We start from the raw sequence: 23,347 nt of genomic DNA, 5'->3' as shown, positions 1-23,347 counted from the left end.
ATGTTTTTGTCCTCTTCTACGTTATAGAGGCCTCTCTTCTCTTCCTTGAGCTAGTCAAGGCCACTTGTGGTGATTGGTTAAAGCCATTATTGAGATGGAAGAATTCATTTATAATCCAATTTTCTACCAGGTCAGTCCAGGTTTAAAAAAATCCTCTGCACATAAAAGTTTCCACAAATCGTTTTCAATTATCCACTCAATTTTCACTTTTTATCATGCCAACAGTGCCAAAGGCATCCCATTCAAACTTTTCTAGAGGGGCTTATCACTTTGTAGACTTAAGTGCATCATTAGCCTGCATGCCGCACCATTTGCAGTCATTGGAATGTAGAATGGAAGCCACAAACTCCAAAGGGAAAGGGAGAGCTTCCCCATTAAAAGCCTGTGGTTAAACTGTTACTGGATGGTCATTTGTAAACTCTGACAGGTGGAGCAAGTGAGAAGGACATTTAGGAGGATTTTGCTGAGTTTGTCTAGAGTTTTCCTTCCGTTTGCTGCCATTTTGACCTTGTGGTAGTCGGAACTGTTCCATTTATCAACTACGAACTCAAGTTCTTACTGTATGGGATGAATGCTTAAGCAAGAAAACTTGCTGCGCAAAAGCCTGATGACTTCATTTCAGGAGACACAGGAGGTCAGTCTTACTTCCACTTCCTGCAATCACGTCACACTTCCTGTCTGTTTGTTTGTACAAACACAAACAGGATTCACAAACATTTTGTCCCTTGGTTGTGTCTGTGTCCATAATTACACCCATAGTGGTCTTCTCTGTGACACCAATTATAATTAAGGTTTGTTTATACATTTTCTGAGGTAATATTTAGGCGTATTCTTCCAGCTCCCAGTGGGATAGACTGTAGACACTCAGGCCGTCAGGGCCCCTGGTTAAAAACTACAACCACAATAACAAGAAATGCTATATGTCTGGCGTTAGAAATACAACAATGGATACTTGTGTTATATTTAGAGTGGATAGATAAGCAAAAAATCGTGCAGGGAGAAATTAATTGTTTGTGGTATCCCCCGTCAGTTCCTGTCTGGTTCTGTGGCTAACCCAGTTTCAATGCTGTCTCACGTCCATCCTCTCCTAACAATGGAAGGAGCATGGGGAGAAGTGGAGGGGCAAGAGGAACACAGCTCAGCGGGGCAGGAGGACTATCAGTGCATTTGGACAGGACACTGGGCAGCGGGATGGCTTGTTTTTGCTCCCAAGGGCCAGATGCTGATAGGCATCTTTACCACTGTACATCATCCTATGTAGATCCCTCTGGTCTGTGGTTGGATATAGAACAGAGCGATAAGGAAAGCCAGCTGATGGAACAGCAATGTGTGTGATAGAATGAGAAAATGGAGATAAAGAGATGAAGATGAAAGAGAGGCAAACATGGCATGCAGCAAAAATGGATGAATTTAATAAGTATGTGGCTTCCAGGCTTGTAACTCACTCTCTGGCTGTCAGTGCAATGCATGGGCAGATACACACACAGATACAAGCACACATAGTCATAGAGTTGGCCCGTTTGGCTCATGTCCAAGGCCTTGCTATGAAATCAGCTTGGGAAAGCAGCAGGGGCCCTGAACAGGACACAGAGACAGAAACAGAGGGGAAAAAGAGAGAGGCAGACTGCTGAGCCCAGATAAAATTCCATTGTTTATTTGCCCAACCCTCTCCTTCCCTCCCCCTCTCCATACATCGCTTCCTTCACCATCAACTCTTCCTTTTCTACTTCTTCAGGAATCAGGCAAAACCCTGTCAAAGCCCACCAGGTCAAGGCAGCATATCAGGCATTGTGAAATCCCCATATCGCTCAAACCAAACACTTCATGTCAGATCTGGCAACCCTGCAGCGCTTAAAACAAATTGTCTGTACATGAATAATCTCTGCTCCAGATTTGTGGAAGTTAAGATGTGGTACAGTTCAGCACAAAAGCGAGAGGCTAAGGATTAAAAGCCTGTGCCCCTCAGTCCTTCCCCGCAATCCCTCACTCCCTCCTCCATCATACTTTTGTCCCCGCAACTCCAAGACTGAGTGGGAATGAAAGAGAGAGAATGAAAGGGAGAAATAAAAGGGTGAAGGACTGGGAAATAAGCAGCCAAGTTTGCCATTTCAGAAAGAGCTGGCTAAATGTGCAGTGGTGCGGTAAATTGATTGCAGGCAAGGTTTTGGCACGCGCTGTAGCGAGCCACATCTTGAAGGGGATAGGGTCCTCAACTCAGCGTGGGTGCAAAAAGAAAACGAAGAAAGTAAAGACAAAAATTTTCCTCACAGTTTATTTTTCCCATTTTGAGCTATCATGTTCTCTCCTTGTCCCAGTTTGGAGTAAAATCTCACTCATAAGAATGACACGTGGTTCAGGGGCTGCCTCCTTTTGGTTGCTTTCTTTACTTGTGTGACTCCATGTCCCGATAACTGTGAAATGCAGCGTGGGCTTTGAGAGACTTTGTCCTTTTTAGGTATTTCAAAGTGACAGAGAGAAAAAGCGAGCAGTTTTGGGAAGAACAAGCACAGGATGATGATGTCATGGTGTTAGCTGTTTCTGCAGGGCTGGACAGAGGGATGGAGGGACAGAGGGATAGAGGGGAAGATGAAATCTTTATGAGAAGCAGCTGTTGGGGAGAGGCGGGCAGGCAGGCCTCCACAGCGCTAAAGCAGCAGCCAGCCAACAGCTCGCTGACAACAACTCAAAGGCCTGATAAAGCTAGATACAAAACACTGACAGCACCTCCTGTATGCAGCGTGATAAAGCTAATTCAAAATCACCAGCAAAACTTTGATTACCAGCAACAGTCGACAGTTAATATTAACACAACGAAGACGCTAACCAAAAAGGCCAACTGGCAATATCATGGGCTGCATGGCACTGTGAAGAGTGTCAGCGAACAGCTCATCTTGGAAAACTTAGTGTGTGTGCACGTGTGTGTGTGTCATCACATTACCACTGAATGAGTCCAGGCTGATTATTTGACCTACCTCCAACATTGTGTGGCTTCACTATGAGAAAAAAAAGATCTGTGCTGGGTAACGTAATGTACACGAGTGTGTCAAGTCTTTGTGAATCAGGAAATCATTTACAACTCTATGACCAGACCAATGTCAAAGAATACTTAGTTTACACAGGCTGCCAGAGGTGTAGTGTTTGGAGTCAGTCCAGTGACCTGTGCTGTGGAGATGGGCCCAACTGCAAACCTGACGTCAAGGGACAGTGAATCTGGGATTCAGTACAATCATCCTGATCTAAATGGCCCTGAGAACTGAGAATGAGAATTGTTTGAAATTTTTTCAACTTGCTTTTTTCGACAGATCTGTATCTCTAACTTTGCCCCACTCGTAGTAAAAGTACCAAAGTTGTTTCTACTCAGTATCATACTATCTCACATCCATAACCCACCCTCCCCCATGCCTCAAATCTCAACTTTCCACTTTACTGTACATTCTTAGAAAAGGTGGCATTACACCCTGTTTATTACAGCAAGACAACACCACGCTTCAGCTATTAAGCCCAAACAAACAACAACATCCCTCCCTGAGTGGTGCGTGAATGTTTATAAGAATCCGTTCATGGCGAGATACCCAGTGTCCATCCGCTGATAGAAATCTCCTGCAGGGTTTGTTATGCAACTGATGCTTGGCTCCGATGCCCTAACTCTGACCCTGACTGCTGCTAACTCTATCTAGTAAAAGCTTTAAGGCATTTAGGGCTGTGTGCTGCTCACAGAGCACCACTTTTTCATCCGAGGCCGTGGCTGGAGGCTATTCTTAATGAAATACATTTGTGTAATGGCTTTTATCTTCAGGTCATAAAGTAAATAAGCTCAAACCAACATTAGACAAACAGGTTAACAGATGATTCTAGGTCGTGTGTTTTTTCCATTCTAACACACTTTCCACTACCATCTCCTCCACCCAGCACTCATCCACCCAGCTGCTGATGAACAATACCACTTCCTCTGCTGCAGTGCCCACGGCCTGTCACACTTCACAGGGCTAAGGATGGAGGGGGCAGGGCAGGTGGAGGTCTTTAGGGCTGCAGTTTCCCGTGATGTTTTTATTGGCCTGAGCAGATGGCTTCCCTCAGCCTCGGCATTGTTATGGTGGCCATCTTGCTCTGGGGGTCAGGGTTAACAAAAGTTGTCCATAGCTGTAGGAGACAAAAGCCTTCGCTGTTCCCGAAAAGAGTTTCCTCAGTAACCGTACGCTGTAAAACTGGCAATGCTGTCAAATTTACTGCTTTTACGAGATGCGAAGACACTACTGCTTGCCAGGTTAGGGCGAATGCTGAGAAGCACTTGCATTTATGAGTCAAGTTTGGGATATGTTCAGGCCCAATAAGTCAGAGTTGTGTGAAAATACCAAATTACCTTTTAAGGCACTAGAATCTCAACTGAACAGAACTACTTTCTGTTTTCGCCTTGGGGCTCCAAATAATGAAGTGGGACAGCTTAAAAGCCTGCACTGTTTTCACAACGCAACAGTATACTTGTATTATTCTTTGCAATATCCACTTTCTTCTTTAGTTTTGACAACCCCTGTCCCCCCAACCCCTTCTCCTGTCCGATTTTGCTCCCTCTCTTCATATCTCCCATCTTTCCTCTCTCCCTGTGATACGCAACACCCTCCCCAACCCAGAAAAAAAAAAATGAAACTGTAAAACTAGAAGGCTCTATACATTCCTTATAGTCCTCCTTGCCCACCCCCTTTTCCATGCAGGATTTCTGTTCTTCATTTCTGTGTTGGGTTTTAGTAAGGAGAAAAGAATCAGGAGGGGGAGGAAAAAAACTGGTTGATGTTTCCCCTCAAACATGTGACCTATGCTCGGCTCACAGCTGAAAATAATTTGGGCCTCCAGGCCGGTGGATGGCTGACGCAAACCCTCCTCCTCTCTCTTGGGGGGCTAGGCCTTGAGCTGATGGGGGGCTAAAGACAAAGAAATGAAGGGCTGTAAGCTAAGCCGTGAGCAAAACTAGAAGCTGAAAGATGACATACTGTACTTAAACTCTACTTCTAGTCAGACGAAACCGCAACTTTCCTGTACTGTCCATTCATTCTGGAAAAGAAAAAGATCCAGAACAATTCAAAAACACTGGACCCAGAGGGCCAATTATGTTGTTAGTTCAGGGAAGAGTTCAGCTATTTGGCTGCAATTTTTTACGTAATCTACCAAAGCGGTGACTTTTTCACGACTTGTCTCGCTGCCAGTTGGGACAACAATTTGTGGAATTTGGCTGAATTAGGCTCACATTCCCTACATAGTCCGGGGCCAAGGGAGAGAAGTGTCAGGGTTAGCTAATGCACGTTTATTGAGAGAGGATTGGGAGGGGGATTTGGGCCATCCTCAGGAAATGTTTAACTGCTGCCTACAGATACCCTAAAGTATCACTGCACATCTGGTTGAAGTCAAACATGCACACACATCCATAAGTTGGTCTTGAGTGTGGACTGTTTGGCAGCATGTGTTGATCTATGTAGGTGTGTTTTTATATGAGGTTTTGTGTTTGAGTGTGCAGCTGGGTGGCAAAGCATGTATTAGTGTACCTGAACATTTACTTAAGAGCAAATGTGTGAATACCTGCCAAGAGGAGTTAGCCCTGACCTTTCCTCCTTCCTCATGTTAACCAAATCTGTGCCAGACAGAGGCTAAGCCCTCCTGCTCCATGCCAGCTTTTATAGGCCAAGTCATGAGCACTGTGCACCAGCGGCTCTAATTTGATGTTACATACGGATGGTCTTGCTAGACTCCAAGTGGATCTGGTTTCATTATACTCTGACAAATGGACCAAGTAATAATTTCAAACTGGCCAAGCATGTACTCTCACACTCGCCTTGGCAAAACCTGAACGTAATAAAGAACAGAGGGAACTGCGTAGCACTGGAAGACACTCTTCACATTAAGGAAGTTATTTTCTGGAATGAAAGGAGAGTTTACAGAGAAGGTCTGAAGTGCAAAAACACAATGTGTCCAGTGCTTGTCTTGAAAATACTCCAGAAATCTGTTCTGGCAAGGGCAAAATATGAGACACTGAGTGATAACCTTAAAAAGTTGAACTGAGTGCCCTTCTCTGGCTTCCAGATGCCACTGATGTTTTTCCTAATGGAGCTTAATTATATTACAATGAGGAGCTTGTAGTATATTCCCTACGTTTTCCATAATGCCATATGGGTGCAGGAACCTAATGTGTGTTTATGCCTGTCGGCAAGCTGTTGTTAAAGCTTTGTTTTCCGCTGTATCCTCCAATTACTAATCAAGTGGGGATTGCCAGTTTTGTGGGGATGCCATGCAGCCTGTGAGGTCCGCTACTCTTGGTTCTAGAAATGAGTTCCTCCAGCCACAAAAATGAGAGGTTTGAGTTATTTGGTAGTTTACATTCACACACTAAAGTTTGAAGATTTTCCCTAAGGGACTCTTCTTTTGACCTAACTCTCATTTGTCAGTCTGTATGTCCGCCTATTTTTGTGTATCATCTTTAGTAAAAATGGGCATGTCTTTTAAAAAAAACACACAAGCTGAAATATTTTCAACTCCGAATTTATGCTCTGTAGCAGTTTGACTTGTAAATGTTTTTCTTTGCAGCTTTATGACCTATAAGCTGAAATATAGGTCTGCTTTGCGTCCACGCATGTTTCAACTAACTTTTACAGTCCACCCACAATGAACTCACCCCATTATACAAATATATTCTACTAACTAATTGTGTCTCTCTTCGTGTGACTGTGCAGGATGCCAGCTGCTAGCACCATGACCGGTGGGAGGGCCCTGCTGCTCTGTACAAACACTGACAACTGTATCTACCAATCAGTCAACGGGTAGGTACCTCAAAAGCAAATATAATATCTCTAATTTCTACCTCTTTGTACTGGAGAAGGAGCTATAGCTCCTCCAATAGACCGCCAATATTATGGAAATGGTCGGGCCTAACTGGAGAACCCGAAAGTCAGTATTTCTCATCATTTCCAGCTTTCATTTTTAGAAATGTTTCTTAAACCATCTCTTGTGGATCCACCTACGTTAAGTTACGAGCAATACTAAATTGCTGAAGTGCACCTTTAAGCCAGAAACTCTTAAGTGACATTGACCTACAATACAAAAAGCTGTCCACAAATAATTCATTCTCAAACATGAAGGTGAAATCGTTTCATAACCTTATTTGATGTGACAGTTCTTTAACTTTGCCTTGGGGAAAAACACGTTTGAAGCTAGCACATCCTCAGACTGCAGCAGGATGTGGTGTGTTAGCCTTACTCACTTTACTCTGCCATTTTATACCTCTACTTATTCTCCCCGATATGTTGCTCAGGCCTAAACTGCACTTTTCCCATAACCATCAGAAAGTTTTCTACTGCTCTAAAGCAAGCTAGAGACACACCGTTCCATTAGGGTCAGCAGTATAACAATAGCAGGGCAAGAGATGCAGAGCAGGCCAGAGTTGGCCATCTGGCATCTGGATACTGTTACTGCCCCCCTGCTGCCACTGTCTAATGCCACTGTGACCACTCTCTATGGTCCCTTCTGTCACCCTAGCAATATTCATTAGTGCTATTTAGATTATAATGAAGGGATTTTGGTTTGTGCCAATCAGAGGGATTGTCTAGTGGAAGATTTAAATGTCTGTTGTTTAGACGGTCTGCCATGCTACTGTAGTTACCTTTGTGTAAAAGCTCAATACATTTCTCCTGGGGAATTGTCATATGGAGGACTATAATTAGCAAAAAGTTAGCTTTGTCTCTCTTTTATTTCTTTTTGCCCATTTCAAACTCAAACTTTCTCATCCGTTGATCTTGTGTTAGCTCAGCTGTTCAGAGATGCTTTTGTGCCCCTGTACCCCCTCCCTCTACCCTCAGTGACCCTCATCTCCATGCTCCATCCATCCTTGGCTGCAGGTGATAGACATGGTTTCCATACTGCCCATTTTTATATCTTTATATCTATATTGTGTCTTAATCCCAAACAAGTGTATTTTTTTTAGATGGGGGAAACACACAATTTTCTCCTCCATCTGCTCCACTTTTTCTACAACTCCTTCACTCGACCCCCCTACCTACTCCTGTCCTCCTTTACTTGGCTTTTCTATTTGACCTAGTTTTTCCCCTCTGTTGCTTCATGCTTAATAAAAACTGCTGTTTCAACAGAGGGACACGAAAAGAGAAAGAAAGGGGGGTGGGAGAGAGGGGGAGAGAGGGGCCAAAGTAATAAAACCCAGAGCAATTTGGAAGAGAATTATTCAGTTTCCTTGCTGGTCAGTTACAATATCAAGTTTTTTTCTTTTCTTTTAAGGTCTCTAAGGAAACTTGAATCAGTAATTTCCCCCAGAGATTTCCTCTGGATTGCATGACTGTTGGCTTTCACATCCAGCAATGTCATCAACAGTCACCCAGCAAGGCCACATTTCCTCTGTTTGTTGGAAATTCAATCATTTGATGAATGGTCCTTGGGCCAAAACTGAGCTTTGAGGGTCGGGAGTAGAAAAGAAAAGATGCACGTCTACACTTGGGCCTCTCCCCTCTTCTGTGTATACTTTAATCTCCTCTCCAGAAATAGCTGTGTGTGTGTAGCCTGTAAACTTTGACCCCCAAACCCAGAGTTCAAACAGTCATGACCCAGTAATCTTCCAGGAGTGACTCACTGCTGAAACAGAGGCACCAAACATACGTCTGAACTCTTTTAACAAGAATTCTTGTTTACCCCATAAAACAAAGATCTGTTTGGATGTAATTGTAAGTGTTCACATTGCATGGCCAATTTTAAGAGCTATGGGTATTGTGATATTTTACTATGTACACTGAAGGCAACAATTGACATTTCTATGAAAATTATTGCACTATAAGTTATTAGAGTTGACAACAGTGCAATGTGCTTTCTCCCTCTATTTATCTAGTTATATTTAAGCACAAATAAGTTGGAGCAGTGGCTCAGTGGATAGCTCTGTGTCCTTAACAAGAGAAGACTCCTTGTATGTTTTACCTATTCGTTTGGGTTTCGTTTTGGACCTTCCAGTCTGTTGATCGTGAAATACACCTTAGCCCCTTACTACAAAATGGGCAGTTCAAGAAAGCTTCAATATCTTTTTTTTTTTGGATGATCAAATCGTATATTTTTTACCAGTTATAAATAATGATGTCAAGCACCGTTTGCATTGGACTATTAAAGTGTTTGGTCTGTCTTTGTAAGATATTAATGTATGGCAAAATATTTTTCAGCTAGGTTTAACAAATTAAGTCCTTAAACTGAATCAAAAGACAATTAGTCTAGTGTCAAGCATAATTATATATCTTCTCATGGTTGCTTCCCCCATTGGCAGATTTTTTTTGCTTAATTCTAGAAGTTTTTGTTGAAGGCTTATTATCGGTGTTTGAGAGTGTTGTATGTTTGCTTTACAATACAGAATATTTTGCCTGTTTGGGGGGTGTTTGCAGACCTTTTATGGGTTAAGTATATATGTGAAGTTTGTATGTTCATTTTCTTGTGTGTGGTTCTTTTCCAGGCTCCAGTGCTGTGGCTTGAAGGTCGGGGAGGCTCCGTCATCTGCGGTGCCCCAGCGCCAAGAGGTGTGCGGGTCGCCAGGGGGCAGAGACAAGGGTAACCCTGCTGTGTCCACCAAGCGTCCTCTCTCCCCCCTACTCAGCCTGAGCGACAGCCCGGGTCCTCCTGACACCATGCTGGCTCACAGGAGAGCCACCACCACCACCGACCCACGGACTCCCAACATGGAGAATGGTCTGTGTGGCAAGCTGAACCACAACAAGAACCCAGCAGGAGTCAAGACTGCCAGTATCCGTGATAAGATCTCACAATGGGAGGGCAAAAAAGAGCCTGTCCCACTAACTTCTACAGGGACATGTCCACTGAGCATGACGCAGAAGGAAGTTGAGACAGTAAGGAAAAAGGAACCCAAAGCTCCGGAGGTCCAAAGGACAGATAGCAAGAGGTTTGTCAGCTGGGATAGGCAAGACTCAGGGAAGGAGAATGTTGGAAAGCTGGGGGATTCAAAGCCAAAATCTTCAGAGGGCCCATCTAACAAGGACAGAGAAGTGATCATAGAGAAGGGATCTCGAGGTGCCAAGCCAACAGAACAACCCCAAGACAAGAAAACAGTTTTAACTCATGTTAAGAAACTGGAGAAGGCAACAAAGGACACTCCTGACAGACCTTCACTGGCATTTCCAGGGAATTACTTCTGCCCTCCTTCAAAGGAGGAGCTGGAGGAAACAGAAAAGAGGGCCAATGAGCCCATTTTTGGGACTATTGACGTGACTCGTCCCGGCGGGTCGCGAAGGAGGAGGGACGGGGATCCAGAAAACGTATACAGTGAGCCAGGTGCTCCATCTATAAACCCTGTACCTAAACCTCAGAGAACCTTCCAGCACCACACACCCCCCACTACCCCAGCCTCAGGGCCTGGTTCGGGGAAGGGAAGGAGGAACTTACCCCCTTTGCCCTCCATTCCTCCTCCACCTTTACCCACATGCCCACCACCTGGAGTTTGCAGGAGACCTTGGGTTGACAAACACCGGGACAGCAGTAACAGGTAAGAGAATAAGAAACTAGAACTAAAAATGTGGACAGCCATGATTAGTTTTGACAGCATCCTCCACCGTCCTAGGCCTTAGGACCTTTATCTGAATCTTGATGATTTATGTCCTGACAAGTTCTACAGCCACACTTGTGGCTCTGAAGCTGGAAGGTTGGAAACAATTTAATAGCTGTACTTCCACAGTTGTGGAGACATTTCACTCAAAGCCACAAATGTAAACCTCATTGTAGCATGAAAAGAAAAGTAAGGGGATCATTAAAGTCGAAAAAAAAAACAACTGTTACCCTTGTTTTTAATATTCAAAGAATCTTCAAATAGCTCACAGTGACTATTGAGCAATATTTTTGCTTGAAATGCACATCCCATACCACTGACATGGCTAAAAGGACATTTTAAATACAGTAAATGTCACCCAGTGTAGAAACGTTGTCTTGTCTAAACCCCAAAGCTAAATAAAAAAAAACGTAAAAAAAAAAAAAAAACATATCTTAACAGTGATGACTCCAACCATTGAGGTGAAGATCATCTCCCACATCTGCTGTAAATCAAAACCACCAGTGACATCATCTTGTTTCTAAATATCCTTAAGAATGAGCTCATTGGTTGGATCTGAGGAATGTATACATCAACTCAACTCAACTTAACTCATTCCTCCTTCCAATACTCAACCGGAGGGGCACAACAACATGGTGTGAGCCCTTTGCTTTTTGAAGAATTTTAGCCTTGACAGTAAAAATGATTGTGCAAGACCTTTGGCCGTTGCAAATCAGCTGCCAGACATTAGTTAGAAATTCCAAATGTGAAAATGTGTGTACTTGTAAAGCGTAAAATTTGATCCAGAATCTGAATCACTTATGCTGCCAAGAGTAGTTAATATGTTGGAATTTTCAAGAGTGCTCTAAGTAGTACTCACATTCAGATGGTTACAATCAAACAAATAATGCTCAGTAAGGAAACCAAAAAATGTGAACACTGCAGTATTGGAGTACATCTATTGTTCACTTTCTCCAGTGGTCTGAATTCTTGTTTGGCACTTGGCTTGGGTCTGTTACATTCCATACCATATGAGGAGGCCTCAGTCTGCTCAAGTGTGCTATGTCAAGCCCTTTGTTTGGCCAGGCTGTCTCTATGTGTCCATTGCAGTGTGCATTTTTGTACATTAGCAAATGCACTGAGTTGACAGTTGATTAGGCACACCTAGCTTCAACCAATGTCATGCAAGAGCCGTAGAATAATTTGTACTTTTGTAAGGCTTACGATGTTCAGTTTTTGTTGAAACTGTCAAAAAGCTGTTGATTGAACTCCATGGTAATTCACTTTACTTAACTTATACATCAGAGATGCACAAAAGATGACATCATTATAATGTACATAAGCCAGACTTAGCCAGATGGCTAGTTTTAATATGCAGTATGCAGGAAAGTTATCATTAACATAACAGCATTAAAAATCATAGAACACTATACTGCGTAAAAGAAAAGTGTGCTATCAAGTATTCTGCGCCAAATTGAGGTGGAGAAAATTTTTTTCACTGTAAGTCAAACTGATAAATAAGCTTCAGAAAGGTTCATTGGCATTATATTGAATATATTAAAATGGCTGTAGCAAACTGTACCTAATAAAGTGGCAACTTAGTTGAATTGTATGTATGTGCATGCATGTGGGGACGCTTGTGACCACGGATGCTTGCGTGCACTTCATTCTACTGGGCTTTAATCTTTTGCAGCGATGAAACACAGATGTGGTCATTCAGATGTGGCAACTAAAAACTGGTAACATCAGTTTTCCTGCTTGGCATATCAAGCATTTTTAAGTGCATCAACATGAGCACATATTCAATGAGAGACATCAGTCAAAAATCCTTCCTTCCTCTTTTTTTGTATATGGCATGCAAATCCCCTAAATCTTTGTAATGCTCTGTCCGCCAGGAAGTCCTATGAATTTGAGGATCTGCTCCAGTCGTCTACAGAAAGCTGCAGGGTGGACTGGTACGCTCAGTCCAGACTGGGTCTAACACGCACTTTATCAGAGGAGAATGTCTACGAGGACATAATAGGTAAAAAAAAATACATATCTCACCTTTATCTTTACTTTCTCAAGTGGAATTTGATAAAAGCTGCTGCATCTTTCGAAAATGAAGTTTCTGACGTGATATCAAAGTAATACGTTATCAACCTCGTGGGCTGTGAATTTAGATCTGCAGAATACTGTGCTGTGTGTTGTAGGTTGTCTTACTTACCCATCATACACTGCGTGAACTTTTCGTTTCATTTCTCATATCAGTGTGAGTCATAGAGTTCAGTAACAGAGGTGACGAGGAGGCCACGCTGTCTTTACCTTGCTCTGTTTTTTCTGCTCCAGTTTTAATTTAGAGGCACGCTGCTTCACTTTTATTAAAAATTATAGGTAGAAATTTGACCTACGTTCCTACCTTATTGTCTGCTGTGTTATGCCAACCCCACCTAGAGCCTGTTTAATTTCATAACGTACAATAGCGGCGTTGTGTGAGGTCGTCCTGTGTAGCTGAGGTTGGCTACCGTGAACGTCAGTGCAGCGGGGGGCATATGAATGCCTTAGAGCCACAGCACATTACTGGCAATCACTTCAATGTGTCTTTGGTTTTCATTCCAGAGACTGGTGTATAGTGAGTGCTGCTTGCTTGCAACAATCAAATTAAGTTTAATTATATTTGATTGATGCCTAAGGTTATTTTGGATTCTTTTATAGTTTCCTCCTTTCACACAGTACTATTGTTCTTTAAAATGCTCAGACATTAAAGAGTCCCATGGGTAAAGTAACTCAGATCCATTCAGATCTACTCAAAAAGCAGCTCAAGGAGGCAGCGATATAGATAGCGATGGTGGATAGTTGTTATGTGCACGTAGTCTTCAACATCCGCATGCAAACAGCTTGTCATTCACCCGTTTAAAACACTCCATCCACACGCCTGACGGTGTTTTCAGAATGAGAGGAAAGCAACTGTCACCACTACATGTGTTCCGCCGTACGCCTTGATGACTGACTCACATGTGCACAGCTGACAGCACATACAAACACACCGTCGAGATTAGTTCTCATAGGCCAGCAATGTGAAAAACAGAACGCCGATCCGTTGTTTTCCTCAGAGGGAGAAGGAGCAGGGAACTGAACGTCCCTCTTTATTCTCCGACTCCTACAGGTCACATCTGGCGGATGGATCAATAGAGCAGAACAGAGATACAAAGAGACAGAGACAAAGAGAGAAAGAGACGCAGGTTCTGGAAAATGAAACTTCCTCACTCCTTATCTGCAGGGGAGGACCGGTGGCTAGAGTTACATTTAGCGTTAGCTGTGCAAGCATCTTATCACAGTGAAATATGAGCTCGGTAAGCAAACTGCTGCCTCTGGTAGCTCTCTGCACATCTGGAGTAGGAATCGTCTGGCCAAACAAACATGACTGATGTGGAAAGAGTACTCTATCAGCTCTTTGGAAAACTTGCGTGAGGCTGTTGTGTAATCCAGGTGATGTTGATTTCTCAGTTTTTGAAAAAAAAAAATGTTTTTTCTCTTCTGAAGATCCTCCATCCAAGGAGAATCCCTACGAAGATATTGAGCTGGAGAGAAGTTGTTTGGGAAGCAAATGTGTTTCACCTGTCTCCTCATCTCCTATTCTTGATACGCCAACTAAGGTACCTGATCACCAATACATCTCTATAAAAACCAAGGAAATTTAAAGGAAGCAGTTCTATACTAAAATCATTTTCTAATGTGTATGGTTTGCTCCATCTGCTCCCGCTCCCAGCTCTTGTCCAAGCCTGCCTTCTTCAGACAAAATTCAGAGCGGCGAAGCTTCAAGCTCCTGGAGCTACGCAAGACTGGCAGGGACACTGGCATCTCTTCTCCGTCCCGTATCAGCCCCCCCTCCACACCCAGCAGCCCTGACGACACCCCCTGCCTCTCCGGAGATCCGTACAATCGCAGACGGAGGAAAATCCCCAAGGTATGAGAGTCTGAGAGGCCTCTCACAAAGCTCACGCTGCTCTGTCAGTGATTTATGGTCCAGTGTATCGCTCCGGGAGGTTCGGAGCTGGTCCACTCATGCTGCCGTCAGGGGATGAGTAAGGCAGGGGAACATTTTCTGACGGATGTTTTCTGTGAGAAGTGTGCCTGGAGGAAGGCCTCCCAGAAGCTATATTGAAATGATCTTGGTCAGAGCCTGGCTGATATTGTTTATTAGTTTAAGGTCTTAAAGATGAACATTTCTTCCCCTTTACCTCCCACAGATGGTGCTGAAAATCAATGGCATCTTTGAGGCGCGGAGAGGGAAGAAACGCATGAAGAGAGTGTCTCAGTCTACAGAATCCAGCTCAGGGAGAGGTGAGGATTCAAATATGAAAGCAGGCCACAGAAAGGCTTGTTTCTTTTTACCTTCCTTTTGCTTCACATCAACTTTGAAAGAAGTGAAAGAAAATCTTAATTCACTTGCGATTTTGTTTGTCTTGTAAGAAGAATCATGTTCACCTTTGCAATGCCTCCATCAAGGAGATTGTGTTTTTCTTTGTGGTTTGTTAGTTAGCAGGATGTCTCAAATGCTCGTTAACTGATTTCAATAAAAGTTGATGGAATTTTAGGCCATGGTCCAAGGAACAAGTGATTAGTTTCTGGTGTGAAAGCAGATCATCCTGCTTAGGATCCAGGATTCCATTTCTTTAACATTGCTAGGTGATTTTCTCTAACATTTCCTCAGTCCTGTTACACATTACTGCACTTGATTAAGTAAAGAAACAATCTGGAACATGGATTATATGATTGCCTTGAACTTTTGATACAGAGGGGAAACTTTTTAGGTTGCCCATCCTGTAAAAAACAGATCACAACATTCAGTATGAAAGGCATACTACCACTTCACTACTAACACTAACTCTAACTACAATTTTGTAGTCCCAACTTTATTTGGACATGACGCATTTTACAAATGGAAAAAAATCATCAGTTTTGTTTTTCAATGCAAACATCACTGAAATCGCAGATTACTTTTTCATACAACTCTCAGTTTGACCAGAAATACTTTACAGGTCTATCTTCATAAAAGGAACAATACCTATCAAATGCCTTTGCTTAGTTTTATGGGCAAGGCTACATTCTGGGGGTCATTTCAGACTGACCCATGCTGCAGCGGACTGGGAGGTGTTAGAGGGCTGGAATGAAAGCAATGAGAGCAAATTCCATGTGTTTCCTGCGACTGTTAATTGCGGTCTCCTCACACTCTGTTTTCTTTTACCTTGCTTCTCTTCAATTTAGTGACAGATGAGAACAGTGAGTCGGAAAGTGACACGGAGGAGAAATTAAAAGGTGAGAACAGGAAATAAATACTCTCACATATAGTAGCTTCATAAGCATCCATAAGGGATGCCTAGCAATAAAAGGACAATTGTTTTGTATACATGTACAAAAACAATCCTTGTATTAACTATGTTTCTCTGTCCCCCAGCTCACAGCCAGCGGCTGGTGTCAGTCCAGTCCATGCTGAGGCAGACGGGGCGTTACCGCACCTTGGAGAGGGATCTGATGGAGTTGCAGGAGAGGAAACTCTTTGAGTATTTCATAGTTGTTGCGCTCCACAAGACCAAAGCAGGAGTCCCATACCTGCCAGAAGTCACACAGCAGTTCCCTCTCAAGGTAAAAGGAGACAGAAGTGTTACTAGAGGACTTATCCAAAATGAGAAACTGGAAATTTTATTAAAAAAAAGGAAAGATCATTTTTAAATATTATCTGAATAGATGTCTACTTTCCTACCAGACCAGCTGTAATAATACAGCCTATATGCCAGCTTATGAGCATCTGGTATAGACTTTTCTGGGAAAAGCACAGATACACAGTGATGTCAAGTAACTCAATAGTGTGTTAACAATGTCGAGACTTAAATCATTATTATCATCTCATTATTTTATTGAGACGTTTGGCTGTTGTCATCACTTCCTTAAACTAATGATGAACGATGAAGAAGAGGTTTATACAAATCTAAAATTCTGTTCAGGTTACGGCAATAAAAAAAGAAGATGTGCGGTTCATTATTTGTATCTTCCAGTGTGCAATCTGAGTGTGTGAAACATGATGGTCTAAGACTTTGACGGTGTTAATCGTCAAGCATCATTACATATATCAGTTTTCACATTGTCTCTCTTTTCTTCTTGCAGCTTGAGAGGAGCTTTAAGTTCATGCGGGAGGCTGAAGACCAGCTGAAGGTCATTCCTCAGTTCTGTTTCCCTGACGCCAAAGACTGGGCGCCTGTCGACAACTTCCCCAGGTCAGTCCGAGTCTCACTGCTGCCAGGGCACTTAACATAAAAAAGCAAAACGTAACAGGGACACAGGGATTTCCCGACAGAGTGGTAATAGCTCAGCTGTTTACCTTGCTAATAACCACTCATTAGAGAAAAAGCTGAAAGCCGAAAATAGAAGCATGACCTTATGACTTGTCAAGATGACTGTTCTTTGGCGACAAGGCACTTTGATTACAAGGAGAGATGGTGAATTTAGCACCTTACACCTGGTTGGTCATTACACAATCACCTCTCTTTGCTGTTCAAACCTGGCCTTATTACACAATACCTCCGAGCTTAGCCTCTCAACGTCTGCATTATTCTGAAAAGTGTGTCCTGATGGTGGTGGCTAATAATTACCTGGAGGCAAATGTTTGATGGGTGAGGGGCCCGCAAACACACCCCTGCATTGAACTGGCTGACACTCTCGCCTGTCAAGAAGGTCGTCACTGGTCAGTATATACTTGCGAGGCAGAGCTTAGGAGGTTTTGTGTGGATATTTGCTGAGTAAGCCTGTCCTGAGGGTCTTTCCTCTCAAGTACAAAGTCATACCTTTTGTAGTTCAGTCCAGAATGGAATTTTCCACAACAGTGGTTTCTGTGTGAGATGACCAGCTTTAACTATGTCCCAGCATGTCTAAATGATCTTATGACTCCTTTTCCCCTTAGTGAGACCTTCTCATTTGTCCTGACTGGTGAGGATGGAAGCAGGCGTTTTGGCTACTGTCGACGATTACTGGTATGCTCTTAAAATGCCGCTGGCTCCCGTCTCCAGCTCCTCTTAATTTGATTTTAATATAGATAAACATATCACTATAAACCTGCTCATCCAATTTCCTCTGCTCGTTTTTCCCCTTCTTCAATTTGTTTTATCACCATGCAAGTTACTAATTATTTCCTCCGTATTTCTTGAATTTGGCTGATTAAATTATTCAGATTTTTTCCTCAAATGTACCTTCAAAGTCTCTGTGAAACAAAGGCTTTGCTCTGCTCCACTGGTCTAATCCTATGGTTGTACTTGGGTGAGGAGTCTTGTGACACTCTTTTTCATCCTTGCTGTTCACAGCCCAGTGGTAAAGGCAGAAGGCTCCCTGAGGTCTACTGCATTGTCAGCCGCCTGGGCTGCTTCGACCTCTTCTCCAAGGTAGATATAGTGAGCAAAACATAAACACAAATGCACAAAGTTCACATAACTACAAGTTGAATTACGATGCACAGAATTGCGCTTCGCATGTGTTACACTAACACATACATGCATCTCCAACCGCCACTAAATAAGTATCCACAGAGCCCCACCCACCCTCCGTCCCATTACTTTCCCACAGAATAGTCCTGGCTCCAGTACAGAGGCACATGTGAACTGCAGCTGATGTGGTTGCTGCAGTGTAAAGGGTTTCCCATATTGAGCCTTGGATTCATATGCATGTCGATCAGTGTACTTAAATATCTGCAATATCTGTGCAGTGTACATACGCCGTTACTAAAATTGGATTATTAAGGATACAGACATGGACACAGAAGGGTAAAAACAGTATATCTGTTCTTACAGGAGATGGCAAATAGGTTGATAACTGCCTCTGCACTGGGAGTGCTCAGTGCTGATGATAGTCTGAATGTTTCATCTGTATCATATTAGCTACACAAAAGTTTAATACCATACAGATGTGTACAGTATGTGTGTAGAGAGGCACATATGATGGATTCAGGCTGTTAGCCATTCATTGTATGACAACTGACAATGTTTGGGTGTCTTCACTACCTACTTCATCCTTGATTCATTTATGATGGCACCTGAATCCGATGCTATTTTAACTGTCAGTTTAAGAAGATTTACCTGGTTGGATAAAAGGAAAGAAGAAGAAATTCCGTACTAGCATAGATAAACACATTGACACAGATACTGACTTGTATATTACAATAACAATATGGATTACAGCTTTTGTCACAGTATAAGCAATTTCATACTGCGATACTGAGCAGAATCATTTGAGAAAATGACCAAATCAGTACATCCAGTACATATCATCATATGACCCAACCGAAGGTCTGATCTGATGCTCCACACATCCTAACATATCCATAGTGGACTCATAAGTATTCGTGATTGCCGGTATTCAAATTACAGAGCTTCCCCCTCTGTGTTTTCCAGATCCTGGACGAAGTGGAAAAGAGGAGGGCTATCTCTCCGGCTCTGGTGCAGCCTTTTATGAGAGGCATAATGGAGGCGCCCTTCCCTGCTCCAGGAAGGACCATCACTGTCAAAAACTTTCTACCTGGCTCTGGGACAGAGGTGAGAACACAGCGGAACCAGCAGATTTTCACTATTTCGTTGGAGTCAAAATCCATATGCTTTTATATACATTACTGTTTAACTGACTTTTTGTGTGCATCCGCCCGTCTCTTCCCTACAGGTGATAGAGCTGTGTAGGCCGTCAGATTCTCGTCTGGAACATGTGGACTTTGAATGTCTCTTCTCCTCCTTGAGTCTACGTCTCCTTCTCCGAGTGTTTGCCTCTTTGCTTCTGGAGCGCAGGGTCATCTTCACCGCCGACAAACTCAGGTTGGCTCCAGCAGCATAATGTTACAGAGCACGGGGGGGTTTGTCTGCTTTCTGACTTGGAGTCATTCTGTCTGATCAATCTGTTCGGATTATTGAAGGATCAGTTATGATAGTGAAAGGATCAAGAGTAAAGAGTCTGAAGGTTATGACAGAGAGACCTCAAGTCAACAAACAGTCTGAGGAAAAGAAGATCTCGACCAAGTGTGAGAGGAAGGAATGCTGTTGTGTTATACAGTCGCCTGGGGAACAATCACTTCTCCTCTGGAAAACTGTCATGGATGCCAGATAGAAGGAGTTAGGCTTCAGAGCATGACTCCAGAGCTAACACGTGTGCAAAATGACGTCATCGCACCCACACAGTCAACTTAAAACTGTTTTGAACTGTTGTGGTACACCTGGTTCAACATGTGAGCTTAGCAGAATCAGTCACTGTGTCCTGATTTAGTTGAAAAAAAAACACCCACCAAGTGGTTCAGGTGATATAATATCTCTATCTGTACTTCCCTTTTTGTCCATGCACTGTTGTTTAAAAGGTAAAATAAGAAGCATTTCACACCAGAGCTGATAAGCAGATCACGAGTTGTTGCACATTCTCTACTGTGGAGCAGAGAATGTGGAAACTTGGCCTGGTCAATCATCTTTTTAATGAATTAACTGTGAGCAGATGCACACCTGGGAGAGATTAAGTTAACAGCATGGGGTGGGTGTGTTTGTTGCCGCTGTATAGTTTTTATAAGTGTTACATCACTTTTCCCTAAGAGATGCTTCATAACATTCCTCTAAGAGTAGCAACAGCTTTGTTGGAGCAACAGAAATTAACTTTTAACATCATGTTCCAAATTAAGAAATGAGTGGCAAGAGAGGTTATTTCCTTGAAAGAGTTGGTTAGCGCCATCTTGTGGTAGAGGCTAGACTTGTTTTGTATTTTAGAAGACCTACAAAAGAAAACCCCACAGCTAGCTTTTGGAGATATGCTTTGCCTTTGGGAAGATTTTTGTTAAAAGTCAACATGGGAAATGTAGGAACTAACTACGTTCTGGATTGTGCTTGCACATTAAAGTAGAATTAACTGTACAGTGAATATATATAATGACAAGTAGAGGTATGTTATCTAACAAAACATATGTATGAGATGATATAATATGATAAATAATCATAATAAGATTACATTTTCAGTTCCTTAAAATATTATTAGACAAAACAATCTGAACAAAATGTCCTTTAGCAGCTTTTTTTTGTATCTCATGATCTTCCTCATCAGAAGTTTGCCCAGTTGTCATGAAAATGTAGCTTTTCAAGTGTTATTTTTTCTAAGGACTTTAAGGACTTCTCATGCATGTTTGCTTAAAAACTGCATATGAACGTCCATTCTTGACCTTGAAAGAGTAAAGAAAGGATACTGTTACAATAAACAGGGTACATTTTCCCAGGGCAAGAAAGACATTTCAATCAATTGTAAGTTTTAATAACAGTCTAATGATAATGGTGGATATCCTCTGTAATATCCTCTTATCCTTTGTTTAAAAGATCATTTTTTTGTCCCATTTGAAAAATAGTTATCAACCAGTTGTCATTAACTTTTTTTCTTTCTGTGTGTCCGCAGCACATTGTCTCAATGTTGTCATGCAGTAGTGGCTCTACTCTACCCCTTCACCTGGCAGCATACGTACATCCCCGTGCTCCCACCCTCCATGCTGGACATTGTCTGCACCCCTACCCCCTTTATAGTCGGCCTCCTCTCCAGCTCTCTGCCTCGACTCAAAGAACTGCCCATAGAAGAGGTAAGAGAGTTTTCTTTGTGTGTTTGTGATGTGCTGACTGGGCTCGACTATGGGCCTTTCTTCCACTGAACAATACCTCCAGGAAATGACATCACTCTCCCTCTGCTCTTCCCTCAGGTCCTAGTGGTCGACCTCTGCAACAGCCGCTTCCTTCGACAGGTAGAGACCACAGAAACATAAGGAAAACAGTCCATCACCACATGGCGTCTTCATTGCACGTGCAGTGGCTCTACCAGATGTGATGCGAATACAATATGTTAATTCGCTGCCATATGTTGGCTGCATTTACATCTGTGGTTTTCCTCCACAGCTGGATGATGAGGACTCCATTCTTCCCCACAAGCTGCAGGCCGCCCTCGAGCATGTGCTGGACAAGAGGAGGGAGCTGGCCTGTGAGAAAGGAGATCTGCCTAATGGTGACTGATTATTACAGAATTTACTCTGTTAAGACACACTGTATGTATACAGTATGATTGTGTTTTTATTAAAAAATACCAAATTTGTATCTATCCCAGGGTGTTCAGAGAATTGCTAGTATAACTTCTAGTTTTTTAAATAATTTCAGCTTTTCATCATCCCTGAGCAGATTCCTAATATCAGCTGCCAGCCTTATTCAATAAAAGTAGATTTTGGGCATTTGAGAAATCTACAGCTTATATAGAAGCTTGATCGTAGTTTTGTGATACATAAAATCCTTCTTCCATGACAATTCTGGATTTTCCTGGGCTGACTTGTGCATATGATTGCTTAGCCAGAGTCATGTATTCCAAGTTTTTCTGGATTTATTATAACCTTTAATAATGATGATCTCATAGTGTGCATGTATAAAAGGGGCATAAAAAAGCGATGAAAATCAAACTAGAAATGTTGATTTTGTTGCTAATGTGGTTGCAAATGTTCCAGTAGACTATAATGTAGACCTTAAAGGCTTGAGAATATGGCTTCTAAATAAAATGTCTGTATTCTGTAGAAAGTGAGATGTGTGAGATGGGGAGTATCTAAAGCTTCTAGTGAGTAGGGAGTTTATTTTCCTACGATCTGACTAAGAAGTGTCATTTGAAATACCATGGTCAGTCTGTTGTAAAGGGCAGTAAATCTTAAATCTTTTCTACGTTTTTCTCTCCTGTACCTCCACCCAGACTCCAGCTCCCTCGGCACGGTGGTGTCGGAAGCCTTTGTGCGCTTCTTCGTGGAGATGGTGGGTCACTACTCCCTCTTCATGGGTGGAGCAGAGCGAGAGGACGAGTCTGTCGTCTCCCCCACCTTGCCCAGCCCCTCTTCTTCCTCCTCCTCATCCTTTCAGCGGGAGGCCTTTCGCAAAGCGGTCACTTCTAAGAGCTTGAGAAGGTTCTTGGAGGTGTTCATGGAGACCCAGATGTTCACCGGCTTCATCCAGGAGAGGGATCTGCGCAGACAGGGCCTCAGAGGTACTGACCTGCAGTAGTGCTACAGTGCACTTTATAAATTGAACATTTTACAATAGGCCTGGAGGAAAATTCACACCAATTAACATATCTTCTAATCTATCTTATCTTCTTCTGCATCTTGTATTTCTGTAGTTATAGTAGTTAAACAATCTCCGCTCATGATCTATTTATTATATTTTCTTTAATATAGTTTATGATTCTTGTAACTGTTTTTTCAGTTCTTGTGTTCTCTATTGCTTATTGGGGTTTTTTGTGAATGTTGTTTGTTCTCAGGTCTCAGTTGGAAAACAGATCTTTGTCTCTTTAGCTCCCTGCTGCTCTGGAGCTTTCAACCTTATCATGCTGTCTTCTTCAGCAGTTTCCACAAAGCTGTGGAGGTTCAAACTTTAATTGAACGTTGAACTTTTGTTTGGATGGGTTCTGAAAGAGCTCAGAAACTCCTGTGGAGTTTTCTTGAAAGTAAACAGAAGTAATGTTTATATTCTGAGTACCTCATCAAAGCGCTTTGTGTGTAATCTTGAAGTCTAACAAATCTCTCGAGTGCTTTCCTGTCCCAATGCAAAGCTGATTTTTAAATATTTTAAATGCAGTATTGTAGCATATCTTGGCTTGTTACCGTTACCACCATGATGATGATCAATGATGTTATTCGACTGATTTTGATCAGTGGAATAATGTGACACCATTTTATTTTGTGTATCGTGCATAGGTGCATCATTGTGCAACAAATAAACAAAACAGGAACCCACT

General features: G+C 42.5%; 1 protein-coding gene across 1 annotated transcript in view; it reads left to right on the top strand.

Annotated features, from left to right (window-relative positions):
• LOC139200967 (DENN domain-containing protein 2A) overlaps window positions 1-23,347 on the top strand; it is a 33,399-nt gene that overhangs the window by 8,240 nt on the left and 1,812 nt on the right. The window contains exons 2-18 of the mRNA XM_070830157.1: window positions 6,717-6,803; window positions 9,479-10,522; window positions 12,457-12,584; window positions 14,084-14,196; window positions 14,310-14,507; window positions 14,791-14,884; window positions 15,809-15,859; window positions 15,999-16,186; window positions 16,706-16,815; window positions 17,499-17,568; window positions 17,896-17,973; window positions 18,979-19,119; window positions 19,241-19,389; window positions 20,993-21,170; window positions 21,288-21,329; window positions 21,481-21,586; window positions 22,310-22,597. Coding sequence (XP_070686258.1) covers window positions 6,718-6,803; window positions 9,479-10,522; window positions 12,457-12,584; window positions 14,084-14,196; window positions 14,310-14,507; window positions 14,791-14,884; window positions 15,809-15,859; window positions 15,999-16,186; window positions 16,706-16,815; window positions 17,499-17,568; window positions 17,896-17,973; window positions 18,979-19,119; window positions 19,241-19,389; window positions 20,993-21,170; window positions 21,288-21,329; window positions 21,481-21,586; window positions 22,310-22,597 — 3,064 coding nt within the window. The 5' untranslated portion in view covers window position 6,717. The remainder of the gene's footprint in view (window positions 1-6,716; window positions 6,804-9,478; window positions 10,523-12,456; window positions 12,585-14,083; window positions 14,197-14,309; window positions 14,508-14,790; window positions 14,885-15,808; window positions 15,860-15,998; window positions 16,187-16,705; window positions 16,816-17,498; window positions 17,569-17,895; window positions 17,974-18,978; window positions 19,120-19,240; window positions 19,390-20,992; window positions 21,171-21,287; window positions 21,330-21,480; window positions 21,587-22,309; window positions 22,598-23,347) is intronic.

The sequence above is a fragment of the Pempheris klunzingeri genome, chromosome 5 (genome assembly GCF_042242105.1).
Source record: "Pempheris klunzingeri isolate RE-2024b chromosome 5, fPemKlu1.hap1, whole genome shotgun sequence".
In the NCBI taxonomy this organism is placed as follows: domain Eukaryota; kingdom Metazoa; phylum Chordata; class Actinopteri; order Acropomatiformes; family Pempheridae; genus Pempheris; species Pempheris klunzingeri.
Note: the sequence above shows the minus strand (reverse complement) of the source record. Positions and strands in the feature narration are given on the sequence as shown.